The following is a 17,954-nucleotide window of genomic DNA, read 5'->3' on the forward strand; positions in this document are numbered from 1 at the left end:
TTTGTTATATATACTTTTATCATTTATTAAAGATTAATACATATTTTCATGTTGATGGGATAGATAGAGATGCCTGTTTATTTTTTGCATATTTAAATAGTGGTGGAACATTTGCTATTTTTAAACACAGAACATCTTCAAATCTTTCAGGTTTGATCAGCTGATTCTGTAGTTGTCAATGCTTATAACATACTTTGTCTATGTATGTTTTACAAAACTGCATAACTACATTTAGAGCCTATGGAGGTTTGATTAGACTGGCCCCCAAATGGCTCATATTTGGTTCCTAATTGGTGGAACTATTTTGGAAAGCACTAGGAGATGTGGCCTTTTCAAGTCTGGAGTCTCTCTCTGCTTCTAACTTGTGAATCAGGATGTAGCTCTAAGCTATTTCTCCAGCACCAAGCTTGCCTGCCTAGCATCATTCCTCCTGCCGTGTTAATAGACGCACCTCTGAAACTCTAAGTAAGCCCTCAACTAAATGCTTTCTAGGTTGTCTAAGTCATGGTGTCTCTTCACAGCAATAGAAAAGTAACTATGACTTAAGTTGGTACCAGGGACTAGGGTATTGCTGTGACAGAACAGACCATGCTGCTTTCTGGAGAAATATGGAAAAGACTGGGGCAGGAAAGCTGTTGAATGCTGCAAACAGGGTTTAATAGTACTAGAAAACAGTAGTACTGAAAGCAATGTGGATTATATAGGCCCAGCTCGAGAGGCTTCAGAGGAGAATAGTATTAGCAACTAGGCTAGAGACCATTGTTGTGATAACTTGGCAAAGATTGTGGCTGCTTTTTGCCCTGGTTCTAAGAATCTGCCTGAGGTTAAATTGAAGAGTTTTGGATTAATGTCCTAGTAGGGGAAATTTTCATATAGTTTAAGATGACTCTATTGTGCAGTATTTAGTGGCCACTGATAGGTAGATCTTCAATGTAAAAGAGCAAGCACATTTTGAGGATCAAAAGAACACTGGAGGATGTAATGTCAAATTGGAGCCTTGGGCTGTGCTGAAAGACATAAGCAGGTGGGGGCACTAAAGAGGGTAGAGTCCACAGGGCAAGACCCTACCCTGCTAATCCAGCAAGTTGTAGAAAAGGCCTAGGAAGTGAAAGAAAGTTTATACAACAAAGAAAAGCATCAACAAATCAAGCTTTATGCAAATGTAATTCAAGGAGCAAGAGTAAAGGGACTAGACTCTTCTTCCTTGGTTAAGGAAAGCTGCCTACAGCAGATGTGTGACAGAGGACATGGAGGCCTGGTGAGGGCTTGAGAGGAGCTGTTTTTTGTTTGTTTGTTTGTTTGTTTTTATATTTTTTATTGGATATTTTCTTTATTTACATTTCAAATGTTATCACCTTTCCTGGTTTCCCACCCTCCCGGAAACACCCTATCACATCCTCCCTCCCCATGCTTCTATGGAGGTGTTCCTCCACCCACCCACCTACTCCCACCTCTCTGCCCTCGATTCTCCTACACTGGGGCATCTATCAAGCCTTCATAGGACCAAGTACCTCTCCTCCCATTGATACCTGACAAGACCATCCTCTGCTACATGTGCAGCTGGAGCCACGTGTATACTCCTTTGTGGATGGCTTAGTCCCAGGGAGTTCTGGGGGAGGGGGTTAGGTGGGGGAGGTTGGTTGGTTGATATTGTTGTTCTTCCTATGGGGTTGCAAACTCCTTCAACTCCTTTAGTCCTTTCTCTAACTTCTCTATTGAGAACCCAGCGCTCAATCTAATGGCTGGCTGACAGCATCCACCTCTGTATTTTTAAGGCTCTGACAGGGCCTCTCAGGAGACAGCCATATCAGGCTCCTTTCAGCATGCAATTCCTGGCATCCACAATAGTGTCTAGGTTTGGGAACTGTATATGGGATGGATCCCCAGGTGGGACAGTCTCTGGGTGGCCTTTCCTTCAGTCTCGGTATTTGCTCTTGTGAGTATTTTGTTCTGAGAGGAATTGTTTTAACAGCTTCACTTTAGTAAAGTCTGGATTATGTTAGAGACTCCAAGATGTTGCAGATGCCGGAAGCCTGCAACGTCTATTGAGGAAAGCTGCATTCAGGAGGTAGAACCAGAAGTATGTTGCAGATAACAAAGACGAGAGAAATGGGTGATTCGTCCATCCAAGCTCTTTGATATTGGACTCACAGCTACGGGATTTGGACTTTGCCCTGCTCAGTTTCAGTCTTGCTTTTATCCCTATTTCATTATACACTTTTTCCTCCATTTTAGAATGGTCCTGCATATCATGTGTCATTGTATGTTGGAAGCATATGATTTGATTTTGATTTTAAAAGGAGGTCACGGGAAATTTTAAAATGTAACATCCTGACATATAATAACTTGAAAAAAGGGGGATTTACATGCTTCTGTGCTGAGGGACAATGGTAGGAAAATATTTAAAGTCTTTATTTCCATAATTGCATGCATATGTATCTATGAGAACAGAAAACAGCATGTACAGTAAGAATAACTCACAATATACAACAGTAGAATTTATAGTGAGGTGCTGTAGGCATGTCCTGACAGCACACACACAGCACATACTTTGCTGGTTTAAGTCATATGAATAACTAAGGACACACATTAAAAGAAAACAGGCATTCAGGCAAGTGATTGGGTGAAAGGTTCCCTCCTATCTAGCAAGGGTATTTTTCTGTAATTTCCTTTTGTGTTACAATAATCTTAGTTTACATTACAATTTATTCTTTAAAACATGCTCCAAAATGTCCACTGCCTGGGAAAGGAAAGACATCAACAATCTAACAGGACAAGCTGTCCGGCCATTTTGCTTTAGAGGCCTTTGTTTCACTGGGACACTCACCAGTTTAACTTCAATGCTGGTGGCTCCGGCATCCAAGGAGTTTTCAATGAGCTCTTTCACAACGCTGACCACTGACGTGATTGTCTGAGAACTGGACAGGAGGCGAACTGTTGCTGCAGGCAACTGTTTCATCCTAGCTTGCACCTGAGTAGCTAGAAAAGAATCATAAGGAGTGAAAATAAGAATGGCTAAGCAATGCTGACTCTCACAGAGCAGACACTAGATGACATTGTTAAGAGCTTACCGGTGTTGAGCCACTATGTATACAAGGCTAAATTTTAAACTCACATAGCAGAGATAACTAATTTCTTACTAATAACCTTAGATACAGGGACCATTACCATCTCTGCTTAGTGAGATTACTGGGACATGCAAAAAGAAACTAAGTTCATTCAGTTATTAAAACAGGGTAAAGACTTTATACAGAAAGTCCGGAGATATGTAATTAGTTACCTCTCACAAGTACATTGTGACCCAACAGCACTAAAAAAAAAAAAAAAAACCAAAAAACAAAAAACCAGGAGAAATAGATTTTCAGGTAAGATGGCAGACTGGTAGCTACCTCCACATGACTGGTCAAGTAGAAGAATCAGAATAAGAAAAAAGAAACAGATCAGACACAGAAGGAGCCAGAGGGAAATAAGGAAAATGGGGGGGGGGGGGGTGTCAGAAGGCCATTTGTTTTGAACTACAACAAAATAATCAAAATAAAAATGTCTAGCTGGTAAAAAATAAGACACAATGGACTTTATTTACAAAGAGAGAAAGAAAAGAGCTTCGGGAATTCACATATGCAATGGCAGAAAAGCCAAGTACAAGAGGAAGCCTGGGCAATCCTGAAAAATGATCTGAGCCAAAGGCAGCAATACAGTCCTGCTCACAGCAGGGGGATGGGGCATAAGACCTGCTCAGAGCAGGGGAAGTGAGCATAAGACCTGCTCACAGCAGGGGGAGGGGGCAGAAGACCTGCTCACAGCAGGGGGAGGGAGCAGAAGACCCTTCCAAACAGATTCTCCCCTTGAAACAGATTAGGTTTGAGTCAAGAGAGATCTACTCACCAAGAATCCCCAGATACTCAGGAGGAAGACAAAACCAACACATGCACAAAGTCATAGTCCTCAATCGAAAACAAGCTCCCTTCCAGTCAGCGTCAGCACCAGCACCGTCCCCTAGAGGACTCTCCATGCCATCTTAGGACCACCGGTGAGTGGAACACAACTTCTGTTCCAATCCAATCACTTGAGACCTGAGACAGCATCAGAGAAGCAGGAAACCTGGCACAAGTCCCTTCCAGTCGGCGCCAGCACATGGTCACCTGGGTGCAGAGTCGCGGACACCCCCAAGGTCCCTAGAGGACAGCTTCTGAGACAGACCCCATTTCGGGTTCCAGACATCTGGGCACCTTCCCTGCCAGAGGAGAGGTGTCCACTCTGCCCTGGAAGGCTTTGCCAGAGCACCTGGGGGAGCCATCTTGGTTCCCGGATGCCTCCAAGACTAGTCTGTGCAGGTGAGAGTGTGGAATACAGAAGCTAACAGCTTCTGTGACAGGCCAAAGCAACACAGCTTCTGGGTCAGGTCTTGTTTCGGGCCTTCATCTTCTGCCAGGAAGTCCTAACGCCAGATATCTCTGCACCTTCCCTGTAAGAGGAGAGCTTGCCTGCAGAGACTGCTGGGACCACTGAAACTCAGAGGAGAGAGCTAGTCTCCCATGTCTGCTGATAGAGGCTAACAAAATCAGGAGAGGAGCAATCTCTAACCAGAGACAACTATAACAACTGACTCCAGAGATTACCAGATGGCGAAAGGCAAATGTAAGAATCTTACTAACAGAAACAAAGACCACTCACCATCATCAGAATGCAAAACTCCCCCCTCGCCCAGTCCTGGGTACCCCAACATACCTGAAAAGCTAGACCCAGATTTAAAAGCATATCTCATAATGATGGTAGAGGACATCAAGAAGGACTTTAATAACTCACTTAAAGAAATACAGGAGAACACTACTAAAGAGTTACAAGTCCTTATAGAAAATCAGGAAAACACATCCAAACAGATGATGGAAATGAACAAAACAATTCTAGACCTAAAAAGGGAAGTAGACACAATAAAGAAAACCCAAAGTGATGTAACGCTGGGGATAGAAACCCTAGGAAAGAAATCTGGAACCATAGATGTGAGCATCAGCAACAGAATACAAGAGATGGAAGAGGGAATCTCAGGTGCAGAAGATTCCATAGAGAACATCAGCACAACAAAGAAAATGGAAAATGGAAAAAGATCCTAACTCAAAACATCCAGGAAATCCAGGACACAATGAGAAGACCAAACCTACAGATAATAGGAGTATATGAGAATGAAGATTATCAACTTAAAGGGCCATAAAATATCTTCAAAAAATTTTAAAAGAAATATTCCCAAACCTAAAGAAAGAGATGCCCATGACCATACAAGAAGCCTACAGAACTCCAAATAGACTGGACCAGAAAAGAAATTCCTCCCAACACATAATAATCAGAACAACAAATGCACTAAATAAAGAGAGAATACTAAAAGCAGTAAGGGAAAAGGGTCAAGTAACATATAAAGGCAGGCCTATCAGAATTACACCAGACTTTTCACCAGAGACTATGAAACACAGAAGATCCTGGACAGATGTTATACAGACACTAAGAGAACACAAATGCCAGCGCAGGCTACTATACCCAGCCAAACTTTCAATTATCATAGATGGAGAAACCAAAGTATTCCAGGACAAAACCAGATTCACACGTTATCTTTCCAGGAATCCAGCCTTTCAAAGGATAATAACAGAAAAAAAAGAAACAATACAAGGATGGAAACCACACCCTAGAAAAAGCAAGAAAGTAATCCTCCCACAAACCTAAAATAAGACAACCACAAGTACAGAATGCCAACTCTAACAACAAAAATAATAGGAAGAAACAATTACTTTTCCTTAATATCTCTTAATATCAATGGACTCAATTCTCCAATAAAAAGACATAGATTAACAGACTGGCTACACAAACAGGAAACCCTTTTAGCTGCTTACAGGAAACCCATCTCAGGGAAAAAGACAGACACTACCTCAGAGTGAAAGGCTGGAACACAATTTTGCAAGCAAATGGTCTGAAAAAACAAGCTGGAGTAGCCATTCTAATATCGAATAAAATCAACTTCCAACCCAAGTTATCAAAAAAGACAAGGAGGGACACTTCATACTCATCACAGGTAAAATCCTCCAAGAGGAACTCTCAATTCTGAATATCTATGCTCCAAATGCAAAGGCATCCACATTAGTTAAATAAACTTCAGTAAAACTCAAAGCACACATTGCACCTCAAACAATAATAGTGGGAGACTTCAACACACCACTCTCATCAATGGACATATCATGGAAACAGAAACTAAACAGTCTCTTCTTTTAATAGTCTCCCAACCAAAAAAACCCCAGTAACAGATGGGTTTAGTGCAGAGTTCTATCACACCTTCAAAAAAGATCTAATTCCAGTTCTGCACAAACTATTCCACAAAATAAAAGCAGAAGGTACTCTACCCAATTTATTCTATGAAGCCACAATTACTCTGATACCTAAACCACAGTAAGACCCAACAAAGATAGAGAACTTCAGGCCAATTTCCCTTATTAAAATCGATGCAAAAATACTCAATAAAATTCTCGCTAACCGAATCCAAGAACACATTAAAACAATCATTCATCCTGACCAAGTAGGTTTCATTCCAGGGATGCAGGGATGGTTTAATATACTGAAATCCATCAACGAAATCCACTATATAAACAAACTCAAAGACAAAAACCACATGATCATCTCGTTAGATGCTGAGAAAGCATTTGACAAAATCCAACACCCATTCATAATAAAAGTATTGGAAAGATCAGAAATTCAAGGCCCATACCTAAACATGATAAAAAGCAATCTACAGCAAACCAGTAGCCAACATCAAAGTAAATGGCGAGAAGCTGGAGGCATTCCCACTAAAATCAGGGACTAGAAAAGGCTGCCACTTTCTCCCTACCTATTCAACATTGTACTTGAAGTCCTAGCCAGAGCAATTAAGACAACAAAAGGAGATCAAGGAATACAAATTGGAAAGGAAGAAGTCAAAATATCAGTTTTTGCAGATGATATGATATTGACCCTAAAAATTCCACCAGAACTCCTAAACCTGATAAACAGCTTCAGTGAAGTAGCTGGTTATAAAATTAACTCAAACAAGTCAATTGGCTTACTCTACACAAAGAATAAACAGGCTGAGAAAAAAATTAGGGAAACAAAACCCTTCTCAATAGTCACAAATAATATAAAATACCTTGGCATGACTCTAACTAAGGAAGTGAAAGATCTGTATGATAAGAACTTCAAGTCTCTGAAGAAAGAAATCAAAGAAGAAAAGGAAAGATCTCACATGCTCATGGATTGGCAGGATCAATATAGTAAAAATGGCTATCTTGCCAAAAGCAATCTACAGATTCAATGCAATCCCCATCAAAATTCCAACTCAATTCTTCAACGAATTAGAAAGGGTAATCAGCAGATTCATCTGGAATAACAAAAAACCTAGGATAGCAAAAACTCTTCTCAAGGATAAAAGAACCTCTGGTGGAATCACCATGCCTGACCTAAAGCTTTACTACAGAGCAATTGTGATCAAAACTGCATGGTACTGGTATAGTGACAGACAAGTAGACCAATGGAATGGAATTGAAGACCCAGAAATGAACTCACACACCTATGGTCACTTAATCTTTGACAAGGGAGCTAAAACCATCCAGTGGAAAAAAGACAGCATTTTCAACAAATGGTGCTGGCACAACTGGTGGTTATCATGTAGAAGAATGTGAATCGATCCATTCCTATCTCCTTGTACTAAGGTCAAATCTAAGTGGATCAAGGAACTCCACATAAAACCAGAGATAGTGAAACTTATAGAGGAGAAAGTGGGGAAAAGCCTCAAAGACATGGGCACAGGAGAAAAATTCCTGAATAGAACAGCAATGGCTTGTGCTGTAAGATCAAGAATCGACAAATGGGACCTCATAAAATTGCAAAGCTTCTGCAAGGCAAAAGACACCGTCAATAAGACAAAAGGGCCACCAACAGACTGGGAAAGGATCTTTACCTATCCTAAATCAGACAGGGGACTAATATCCAATATATATAAAGAATTCAAGAAGGTGGACTCCAGAAAATCAAATAACCCCATGAAAAAATGAGGCTCAGAGCTAAACAAAGAATTCTCAACTGAGGAATATCGAATTGCTGAGAAGCACCTGAAAAAATGTTCAGCATCCTTAACCATCAGGGAAATGCAAATCAAAACATCCCTGAGATTCAACCTCACACCAGTCAGAATGGCTAAGATCAAAAATTCAGGTGACAGCAGATGCTGACGAGAATGTGGGGAAAGAGGAACACTCCTCCATTGTTGCTGGGATTGCAAGCTTGTACCACCACTCTGGAAATCAGTCTGGCAGCTCCTCAGAAAATTGGACATAGTACTACCGGAGGATCCCGCAACCTCCTGGGCATATATCCAGAAGATCCAACTGGTAAGAAGGACACATGCTCCACTATGCTCATACCAGCCTTATTTATAATAGCCAGAAGCTGGAAAGAACCCAGATGTCCCTCAACAGAGGAATAGATACAGAAAATGTGGTATATTTATTTACACAATGGAGTACTACTCAGCAATTGAAAAGAATGAATTCATGAAATTCTTAGGCAAATGGATGGACCTGGAGGGCATCATCCTGAGTGAGGTAACTCAATCACAAAAGAACTCATATGATTTGTACTCACTGATAAGCGGATATTAGCCCAGATACTTAGAATACCCAAGATAGAGGATACAATTTGTGAAAATCATGAAACTTAAGAAGAATGAAGACCAAAATGTGGACACTTTGCCCCTTCTTAGAATTGGGAACAAAACAAGCATGGAAGGAGTTACAGAGACAAAGTTTGGAACTGAGATGAAAGGATGGACCATCTAGAGACTGCCATATCTGGGGATCCATCCCATAATCAGCCTCCAAACAGTGACACCATTGCATACACTAGCAAGATTTTGCTGAAAGGACCCTGATATAGCTGTCTCTTGTGAGACTATGCCGGGGCCTAGCAAACACAGAAGTAGATACTCACAGTTAGCTATTGGATGGATCACAGGACTCCCAATGGAGGAGCTAGAGAAAGTACCCAAGGAGCCAAAGGGGTCTGCAACCCTATAGGTGGAACAACAATATGAACTAACCAGTATACCCCCTCTCACCCCGAGCTTGTGACTCTAGCTGCATATGTATCAGAAGATGGCCTAGTTGGCTATCAGTGGAAAGAGACCCATTGGTCGTGCAAACTTTATCTACATCAGTACAGGGGAATGCCAGGGCCAAGAAATGGGAGTGGGTGGGTAGGGGAGTGGGGTGGGAGGGTATGGGGGACTTTTGTGATAGCACTGGAAATGTAAATGAAGAAAATACCTAATTAAAATAAATAAACAAACAAAACAAGCAAGACTGACAAAGCCCTAGCCAAATTAAAACAAAGATTCTAATTAATAAAGGTAGAAAAGGAAAAGGTCATGTGACAAGGGCTCAATGAAGTAATGAGGGACATTTGGTTATACTTTAAAAACATATAATGGTGGTTTTGTTGTAGCTGGTCAAAAGACCCTCACTCACACAAAGACCAGAGACACCATCATTGCAAAACCCATGATGATTTTTACTTATCCAACATTCTGGGAAAGCCAGAGGAGAGACACAGAACAAAGAAAGAACACACTTTTTATAACTTTGTAAGGGCCAGATATAGGCACCAGGGTAGTTTGGCTTATTGTAATTGGTATAGTCAATAACCTTTTTAGACATTGGTTGGTTTGTAGAGGGTGACTCTCATTTTTTCTGTTCTTGAGGTTTTTAGTGTGAGGCGGGGCAGACGAATTGTTAAGCTTGTTTTGGAAGCTTAGTAATTTTGACTGTTAAAACTATGTTTCTATATTTGTTTAGTCAGCCAGCTTTTTATCTGACTCTGTACTTGGCCTGCTAGTACAGTTTGGGATGTCCTTTTGAAAGGGGAAGGTACTGGGTGGTCTTGAATTCATTTTGGATATTACAGTTTGAATAAGAATGCCCCCAGCAGTCTCCCATAAGTGATTTCAAAATCTGCCCTACCCCCATCTAACTTTGATGTAAATTCCAGTCTTTGTGTTTGCCTTTAAGATGCCTTACTCCTGAGTTCCAGCATGAAGAGAGTTTCCATAGGCTCCAGCCCACTCTTGGTCTGGCCATCAATTAAAAAAAAAAAAACAAAAACAAAAACAAAAAACAAAACAAAAACTAAAAAACAAAAACCTAAAAGTTTTAATTGGCCTAATCAGAGTGGTTAACTATTTCAGTGGATCATTTCACAACACATGGGTGCTGGGAACTGAACCCTGGTCCTCTAGAAGATCTCTTAACCTCTGAGCCATCTATCTCTCCAGCCCAGGGAAAGCAATCTTCTGGGAAGGGGAAGATGGTAAAAGAAGACAATGGAACACAGGTGTCTAAAAGCAGGAGGAAGGAGGAAGGGAACTAAAAAACACAAGCAAAACTTGGGAACAGAGAAGTGTGGTCTCCCTGCCCCCGGGGATCATAGTTCATGATGGGCAAAGGTCACCGCCTCATTAGCATGGGGAAGCATTTCATCTCAACTGCTAGCTGAATGGGTTCTTACTGGTAGAGAGGAAGTTGAACCTGTAATCTGACTAAGGCTATGTGACATTCTAAAGGTAGAGATGTGTAGCAGTTTTTGAACTCCCCAGACAAGGTCAGAGAAGGGGAAGCCCTGCCAATGAGGGAAGTCCTCCATATTGTGCTGAACTCAGAAGGCTATCCAGACAATGGTAGACTTCGACCTTAATGAGCAGGGCAACAGGGGAGGGGAAAGAACTAGAACAAAGTGTAACACTTGTATGAATGAAAATGCCATAATAAAACCCATTATTTTCATGCCAACTTAACAACTAAATAAAACAGAAAGTTCATAACAGCATAAGTGTGAGAAAACTGATGTTTTTCTCTTTTTCTCTCCAAGGGTTTTGGATATAATATGTATAATTCTGATTTCCTTCTTATTAAACTTCAAGTGCCTGGCTGGGGCCGCCAGGTCAAACTCAAGGTATTCCTAACAAATTAACTACACAGTCAAATCCGAATGGAATGAACTCCTATGTCATTTTACTCAGCAGGCTCTCATTAAGCCCTGATAAACTCATCTCATTCGTGGCTTTACAAACTTCCCTTGGCATCAACTCTACAAATATGCATAATTGGTCTTTAGAAATTTTTGTTTTAGGTTAATAAGCAGAGACAAAAACAGAATGACTGAATGATTGGACATGGGAGCCTCTCAAAAGGTAGAGATCTTTACCTTAAATGTCCTGGTCCAAGCTCACCATATCAGCTCACTGAGTCACTGAAAACAGGAGGATCAGAGACAAAGGCATTTTAAAGACTTCTTAAAAACCACCAATGAGCTGTCAATAATTTAAGAATGATAAGGATGGCTGTATGAGTGTAATATGAGCTATGACTGGCAGGCAATGATCACACAATGCTGGCATCTTGATGTATGGACAACGATTCCATCATGTGCTTCACTGGTACATCATTAATCATGCAAATGTTTTGGCACCTTACAGTGTCTTTATAGAGCATGGAGCCCTTTGGATTGGCTATCAAGAATCTCAAATCACTTTTAATCCAAATTAGTCAAACCCCAGACCTAAAACATGTTTCTAATCATGAAGTGAAAAATCTCTGTGCAGGTAACAGAGGTCCTTCGCTTGATGATCCAACAAGGAAACAGGTTTCTATTCTAAAACAAACAAACAACCCTCCCGAATTTAAAATGAAAATTTTAGTACTTAAAAGACATAAAAGTGGATTTTTGCTGTTGGTATGTAGAACTTGCCAGCTTGGAATTCACTGAGTAAACCTCAATCTTGCATTGATTCTCCTGTGTGTTAGCTCCTGAGCACTAGAATTAAAGGTGTACATATGGCAGGGAGGGGGCTTTACATCTGCTTTTATTTATGCCTAACTTCAGAAAATATTTCGGGAAGATTAGCTTGACAACACGTAACTCCTTTAGAAAGCTAAGAAGAGCTTTGTTGCTGTTGTTATTTGGGGGAAGAGACCAAAAAAACTGTAAAAACAAAACAAACAAGCAAAATACTCTAAGAACTTCCTTAATTCCACACAACTAACTATATATTTAAACAATGAACTGAACCTAAGGAATCTAGTTGTATACAAAATGATAATGCAAAGCACAAAACAAAAAGTCAGTTTATGATTCTTTCTCAGGCAATAGAAGAGCAGCTGTCATGTGAAGAGCTAGTAACTGCGGCAGAAGTGAGGACGGGCACTGTAACAATTATGCCAGGATTGTAGATAAGCTTCTGAGAAGAGGATAACTTAATAATTCACCAATACTTATGTCAACATGAAGACAAAGCTGACTGGCACAGCAGGAAAACAGACCAACGGTCAAAACCCAGGTCTTAAAGTCTTTATTGAAGCAAACTTAAATTCCTCTGCAAAAACAAGACACTGCCTAGAAAAATGGTGAGATGGGTCACTGGTTTGTTCCAAGGATCAAAGTAAGAAGTTTATAAACACTAGGCATGGATAAAGGCACAGAAAAGGACAGACAAGGATAGAGGAGTACTGTAATGAAGCCAACTACTTTGTATATTAGCAGCAGAAAACAAACAAACAAACAAACTAGGCATAGAGGTACATACATAGCTACAATCCTAGGTCTTCGAAGGCTGAGGTAAGAAGATGAAGCGTTCAAAGCAGTCCGTGCTTAATAGCAAGATTCTATTGGGGGGAGTAAAATATCATAAATGGTAATTACTATTTTCTGATACCGGAAACTGAACCCAGTGCTTTGCATATGCCTCCTTTTGGCCGGGTTAGACTTGAACTTACTCTGTAGGCCAGTCAGGACCTGATCTTGCCATTCTCCTACCTCAGCCTCCAAAGTAGTGGAAATCACAAGCCTGTGTCATCAGGACAGACTACAAATGTACTGTATTATGGTGTGAGATCATTATGTAGAAGCACAGTGGGAATTTGTTACTAATACTAACAATTATCAAACAATGATTTGATTTAGTTTCAGGGTAAGAAACGATGAAGGTATAAGTACCTATCGCTCAGTAATTCGTTTGGAGTTCTCTGGCCAGACACTTTCTCAACTGAGGAGAATACTGGACAGTGAACCTCCATCGTCATAACATTCATACGAACTAAGACATTAACAGATAAAAGGTGCCTTCCATACTCTAAGACTTCAGATTGGCCTCAGATGCTGTACAGTAGAGTGGACAACAGCCACACAGAGAGCTATGAGCATTTAAAATAAAACTCAACACAAAAACATAAAATTTGATTAACTCTCACCCTCATAGCACAAAGAGTATTCTGACTTTATAAGATGAAGTAAAACTGTATAATAATAGAATATGGTTATGAGTTAAGTAAATGTATAGAGAGGCTTATTACAGTCATGTGCATATAAATCCCAAAAGAACTCATGATGCTTTGACAAACACTCATTCCTATGCTAAATGAATAGCACCCCAGTTCCTATCTTTTCTCTCCTCTCTCTCCCTACCCCTCCCCCTTCCCAAGACAGCAGACTCCTGGCTGTCCTGGACTCATTATTTAGACTAGGCTGGTCTCAAACACTGCCTGCCCCTGCCTCCAGAATGCTGGGATTAAAGACATGTGCCACCCACTACACCCGGTCCAGCTCCCATCTTAACAGCTACCCAAAGAGAACTCTCAGTAGGCAGGTCTGAGTTCAGATCTCTCTCTGGGAACCCCAATGCCTAAGTTTGAGATATTCGCTTAATCTCACCCAGACCTTTACCTTTCCCACAACTCTTCAGAATCTCTGTCTCAGTTTCTACAATGTTTCAGAATAATTTTTTCAAATTGCTAATTTTACCCTTAACTCTTGTTACTCCTGTTTACAGAGATCACAGCAATTCACAGAACCCTGCCACCATCCCTCTGTGTCCTGTGGTTCCATAACATGATTCTCTACTGCCTTGTTCCTTCCGCAGTGTCAGATCAAAGTCCCCACTCTCCTACCCAACTCCTGTGGCCTGAATGTCTATGCTCTCCAGAGCAGTTAGTAGAACCCTCTGGGATCCATCAGGTCAGGAGGGTGACATCCTCATGATGGATACAGCATAGAGAGGAAGTCCTAGAGGCTTCTTGGTTCCTCTGCACTCTTCCAGGGCACAGGAAGGGGATGCCACCTAGGAGTCAAAAGATAGTCAGTCCCTCACCAGCTCCTGAATCTGCCTGGGTCTCAGCCTTGACAGCCTCCAGAATTGCAAGAAGCCTGTTGTTTATAAGCCTCCTGGTCTGTGGTTCTTTAACATCTAGAACAGACAAAGGCACAAGCACTTTCACCTCTCTGTCTATCCAGTTTCCCTATAAGCATGCTGATCTGAAAAACAAAGACTAGCCATTTCCCTTAGCCCTCTTTTTCCTTTTTTTTTTTTTTTTTTTTTTTTTTTGGTTTTTTGGTTTTTCATTTTTCGAGACAGGGTTTCTCTTTATAGCTCTAGCTGTCCTGGAACTCACTTTGTAGACCAGGCTGGCCTCGAACTCAGAAATCTGCCTGCCTCTGCCTCCCCAGTGCTGGGATAAAAGGTGTGCGCCACCACATCCGGCTCTCCCTTAGCCCTCTTAAGACAGCAATTTTCTCCTTTTCTGTGACCAAACTTGAGGAAGTACCTGTATCTAGTGTTACACATTCCCTTCCACCAAATCCTTTCTAAAACAGTTGCCAAACAGAACACACTGTACATACCTTTCCACAAGCCTGAGTTCAACAATCACCTCTGCAGAGGCTAATCCCTTTCCTTGGGACCTATGTTGATTTTTTTCTTTGTTTTGGTATTTAGAATCAAACCAAGGGTCACACAGGGCAAGCACTTTACTGTTGCTATGTCCCTAGTGAGGGACCATATCTATGTCCCTAGTGAGGGACCATTCTGTTCACTTCCCAGACAGTTGTATCCATCTGTCTCTGATGTCTTTGTGTTTTCTTGGTTTTCTTCCAAGGAATATGACCATCTCCCAACATAAATCTGTATGGCCACATGACAGGCATTTCTAACAATACTTGCCACTGCTCCCTCAGGTGAGTAGTTGTAAAATAGACCTTACCATCTTGCCTCCCTCATCCTTTCCACTTAGCCTTGCTGTCTCTAAATAATACATTAGTATTGGTGGTCACCACAGTCAGTCAAGAACTCCATTTTCCTTTGTTATTAACTCTTTTGGTAACCCCAGCACCCAGCTTCCTCTTAATCAATCAGTTACAATATCCGTCACAAGAATCCTTTCTGATTACCCACCAGAATAACCCTTCTCTCTCCCATACTCTTTAAGTACTTGTCTTGCATCATGCAGAGGATGTTTGTCAAAACCTTATCCTCAACTACATAGCTTTTTGAGTACAAGGAATCATACAGTATATCTCTGAATGAAAAAAAAAAAAAAGAAGCAAGTTCAGTATTTTATTCCTGGTAACCAGTCCATGATTAATGCAGGAACACTAAGAATAATTTTAAACTAAGTGCCTGCCCTCTCAGCAAATTGCCAGGGTCTCAAGTTCCACTATAGGTTTACTTTTAAACTGGCCTGTATATCATATCATCCCCCAGCCCAGTGGACCTCCTAACCTCCAATTCATCCCCTGTCTTAGTTAAAGTTTCTATTGCTTCCATGAAACACCATGACCAAAAAGAAAGTTGGGAGGAAAGGGTTTATTTGGCTCATACTTCTAGATCACAGTCCAACAGTCCATCACTGGACGTCAGCACAGGAACTTAAGGCGGGCAGGAACCTAGAGGTAGGAGCTGATGCAGAAGCCATGGAGGAGTGCTGCTTCCTGGCTTGCTTCCCCTAGCTTGCTCATCCTGTTTTCTTATAGAACTCAGGATCATCAGTCTAGGGATGATGATATTGGACAGCACCCACAGTGTGCTGGGCCCTCCCTCACTGATCACTAATTGAGAAAATGACTTACAACTGCATCCTATGGAGCCATTTTCTCAATTGAGGCTCTTTCCTCTGATGACTCTAGCTTGTGTCAAGTTGACACATGAAAACAGCCAGTACATCCTCTGATCTAGTGTACCTCCTATCAATTTCTGGATTCCAGGGTCTTATTTATCTTCCTTCTAAATATCATACTTAGATGACCTAAAAGACAAGATAAATATTATTCTATCTCAGAATCGCTTTTTCTCTATGATTTGCTTGGTAATAAAATTAATAGCCAACATAGGAACTTCATGTACTATCTTTTATATTCCTCTACACACATTACACATCTATTACAATGGAATGGAAAATCTTGTTAACTTGCAGAAGATTACCATATTTCTAAGACATATGCATATTTTGGCTCAGAAGGCCACACCTCAATACTTTCCAAGCAAGCAAGTTAGAAATCTCAACAATACTGTAAGAATTCCCACCATATACATGGCACCTGCTCCTTCCTGAGTTTCTTAGAGCATTCTTCCTAATACCACTTCTGGTCAGCCCCTTAGTATTTCTCCTCTGAACGACTCCAATAACTACCAAATTGATATATGGATTTAAATATTTGTAAGTTGTTTCTATAATTAAAGTATCTTTGCTATCCTACTTTAAATTTTTAAGATTTTTCAACTGCTAAGTATGTTAAGTCCAAATTCCCTACTACCCTATCTCTCTAATTTCATCCCATTTTCCAAATGTACACACAGTACTAATCTGGTCACACTACAATGTGGCTCTCTTTACCTAGATGTGGTAGGATTTCCTGGGCCACATGACATTTTTCTGGGATGTCTTGTGTCAGTTCCCAAAACTCTTTTTCCATATTCCAATCTCCCAAGAGATTAGGCATCCCTTCGTTTTTTTAATTCAAACTCATAAATGGCTATTTTATTTATCTGTCCCTTCCTCTCTGGCTCATATTGCTTTGAGGGCAGTGAATGTATATTGAAAACATATTCAGGAATGTGGCATATTATTAAGGGGTGTGCACTTAAAGACCTCCTCTGAAAAGCCAGAGGGTTGATGTTCCAGCACACAACACATGGAGTGTGGGAAAAGAATTCATACCTAGTGAGGACAATCCTACTGTTGGAACAGTCCTAGTGTTAGAAAAGAAGTCATGTTTACTGAAGCCAATCAACAGTCCTGGAAGTATGCTGTGATCAGAAAGAGAAACTGATCTACAAAAGCAAAAAGATTAGAGAGCTTGGATTTTAGGGAGAAAACAGCAAATTTTACAACAGAATAAATCCAACCCAACCATCACACAGAACCAACACAAATAAAAGATACCTACACACACACACACACACACACACACACACACACGCACGCAAGCATTCTGTCAACTTTAAAATGTTTTTCAGAGTTATTTCTGAAATAAAACTCACAAAGTTTTATAAATACAAATCACCAAGGTTAAAAAAAAAAAAGTACTTTCAAAGATGATTTAGAAAGAGAATGGATTAATCAAATCTTTTTTTCCTCCCCTTCCTCATAGAGATGAACTTCTGGTATTCACATCTCTTCAGGATGTACACTGTCTTCATTGGGAATAACCACAAATTAATACCTTTTTGTGTGAGACAACGCACAGTGCTACAAGCCGCTACACTCTCTAGCAAGACAAAACTTTCCCACCTTGAACCCCAAGGGTCTGAGCTCCAACTACTGCCGAGCCAGCCCAGAGGCTTGAAACGCGTGCGCGCGAGCCCCGCAAATCCGCACCTAGCCCCGGGAGGCGCCTTCAGCCTCCCCGAGCATCACCGGGCACGCTCGTTCGCGGTGACACTACCTTCTAGCGCGCATTCACCACCCACAGCGGCAAGCACTCAGCAAACCCTGAGTTGCACGGCCTACTTCGCTGGACGTCCTTCGGACCGAAGCACGGCTGCGCTCAGCAGGACCCGCGCTCGCGCTCCTCTAAGGCCCGCCCACAGCAGGAAGTGGGATTGGCGCGGCTGGCAGCCAATCGGC

The 17,954-nt window shown here is 41.2% G+C and overlaps 1 protein-coding gene across 8 annotated transcripts in view; it reads right to left on the reverse strand.

The window, feature by feature from the left end:
- Positions 1-17,918, reverse strand: part of Pms1 (PMS1 homolog 1, mismatch repair system component) — a 107,845-nt gene extending 89,927 nt beyond the window's left edge. The window contains exons 1-4 of one of the 8 annotated variants that reach the window (XM_011238497.3): positions 17,773-17,894; positions 12,644-12,722; positions 11,266-11,310; positions 2,828-2,979 (exon numbers count right to left, since the gene is read on the reverse strand). In XM_011238497.3, coding sequence (XP_011236799.1) covers positions 2,828-2,959 — 132 coding nt within the window. In that variant the 5' untranslated portion in view covers positions 2,960-2,979; positions 11,266-11,310; positions 12,644-12,722; positions 17,773-17,894. Of the gene's footprint in view, positions 1-2,827; positions 2,980-11,265; positions 11,311-12,643; positions 12,723-17,618 lie in introns of all 8 variants that reach the window. The other 7 variants (XM_006495942.4, XM_006495939.4, NM_153556.2 and 4 more) reach the window with 7 other exon arrangements.
- Positions 17,919-17,954: the final 36 nt, after the last annotated feature.

The sequence above is a fragment of the Mus musculus genome, chromosome 1 (genome assembly GCF_000001635.26).
Source record: "Mus musculus strain C57BL/6J chromosome 1, GRCm38.p6 C57BL/6J".
In the NCBI taxonomy this organism is placed as follows: domain Eukaryota; kingdom Metazoa; phylum Chordata; class Mammalia; order Rodentia; family Muridae; genus Mus; species Mus musculus.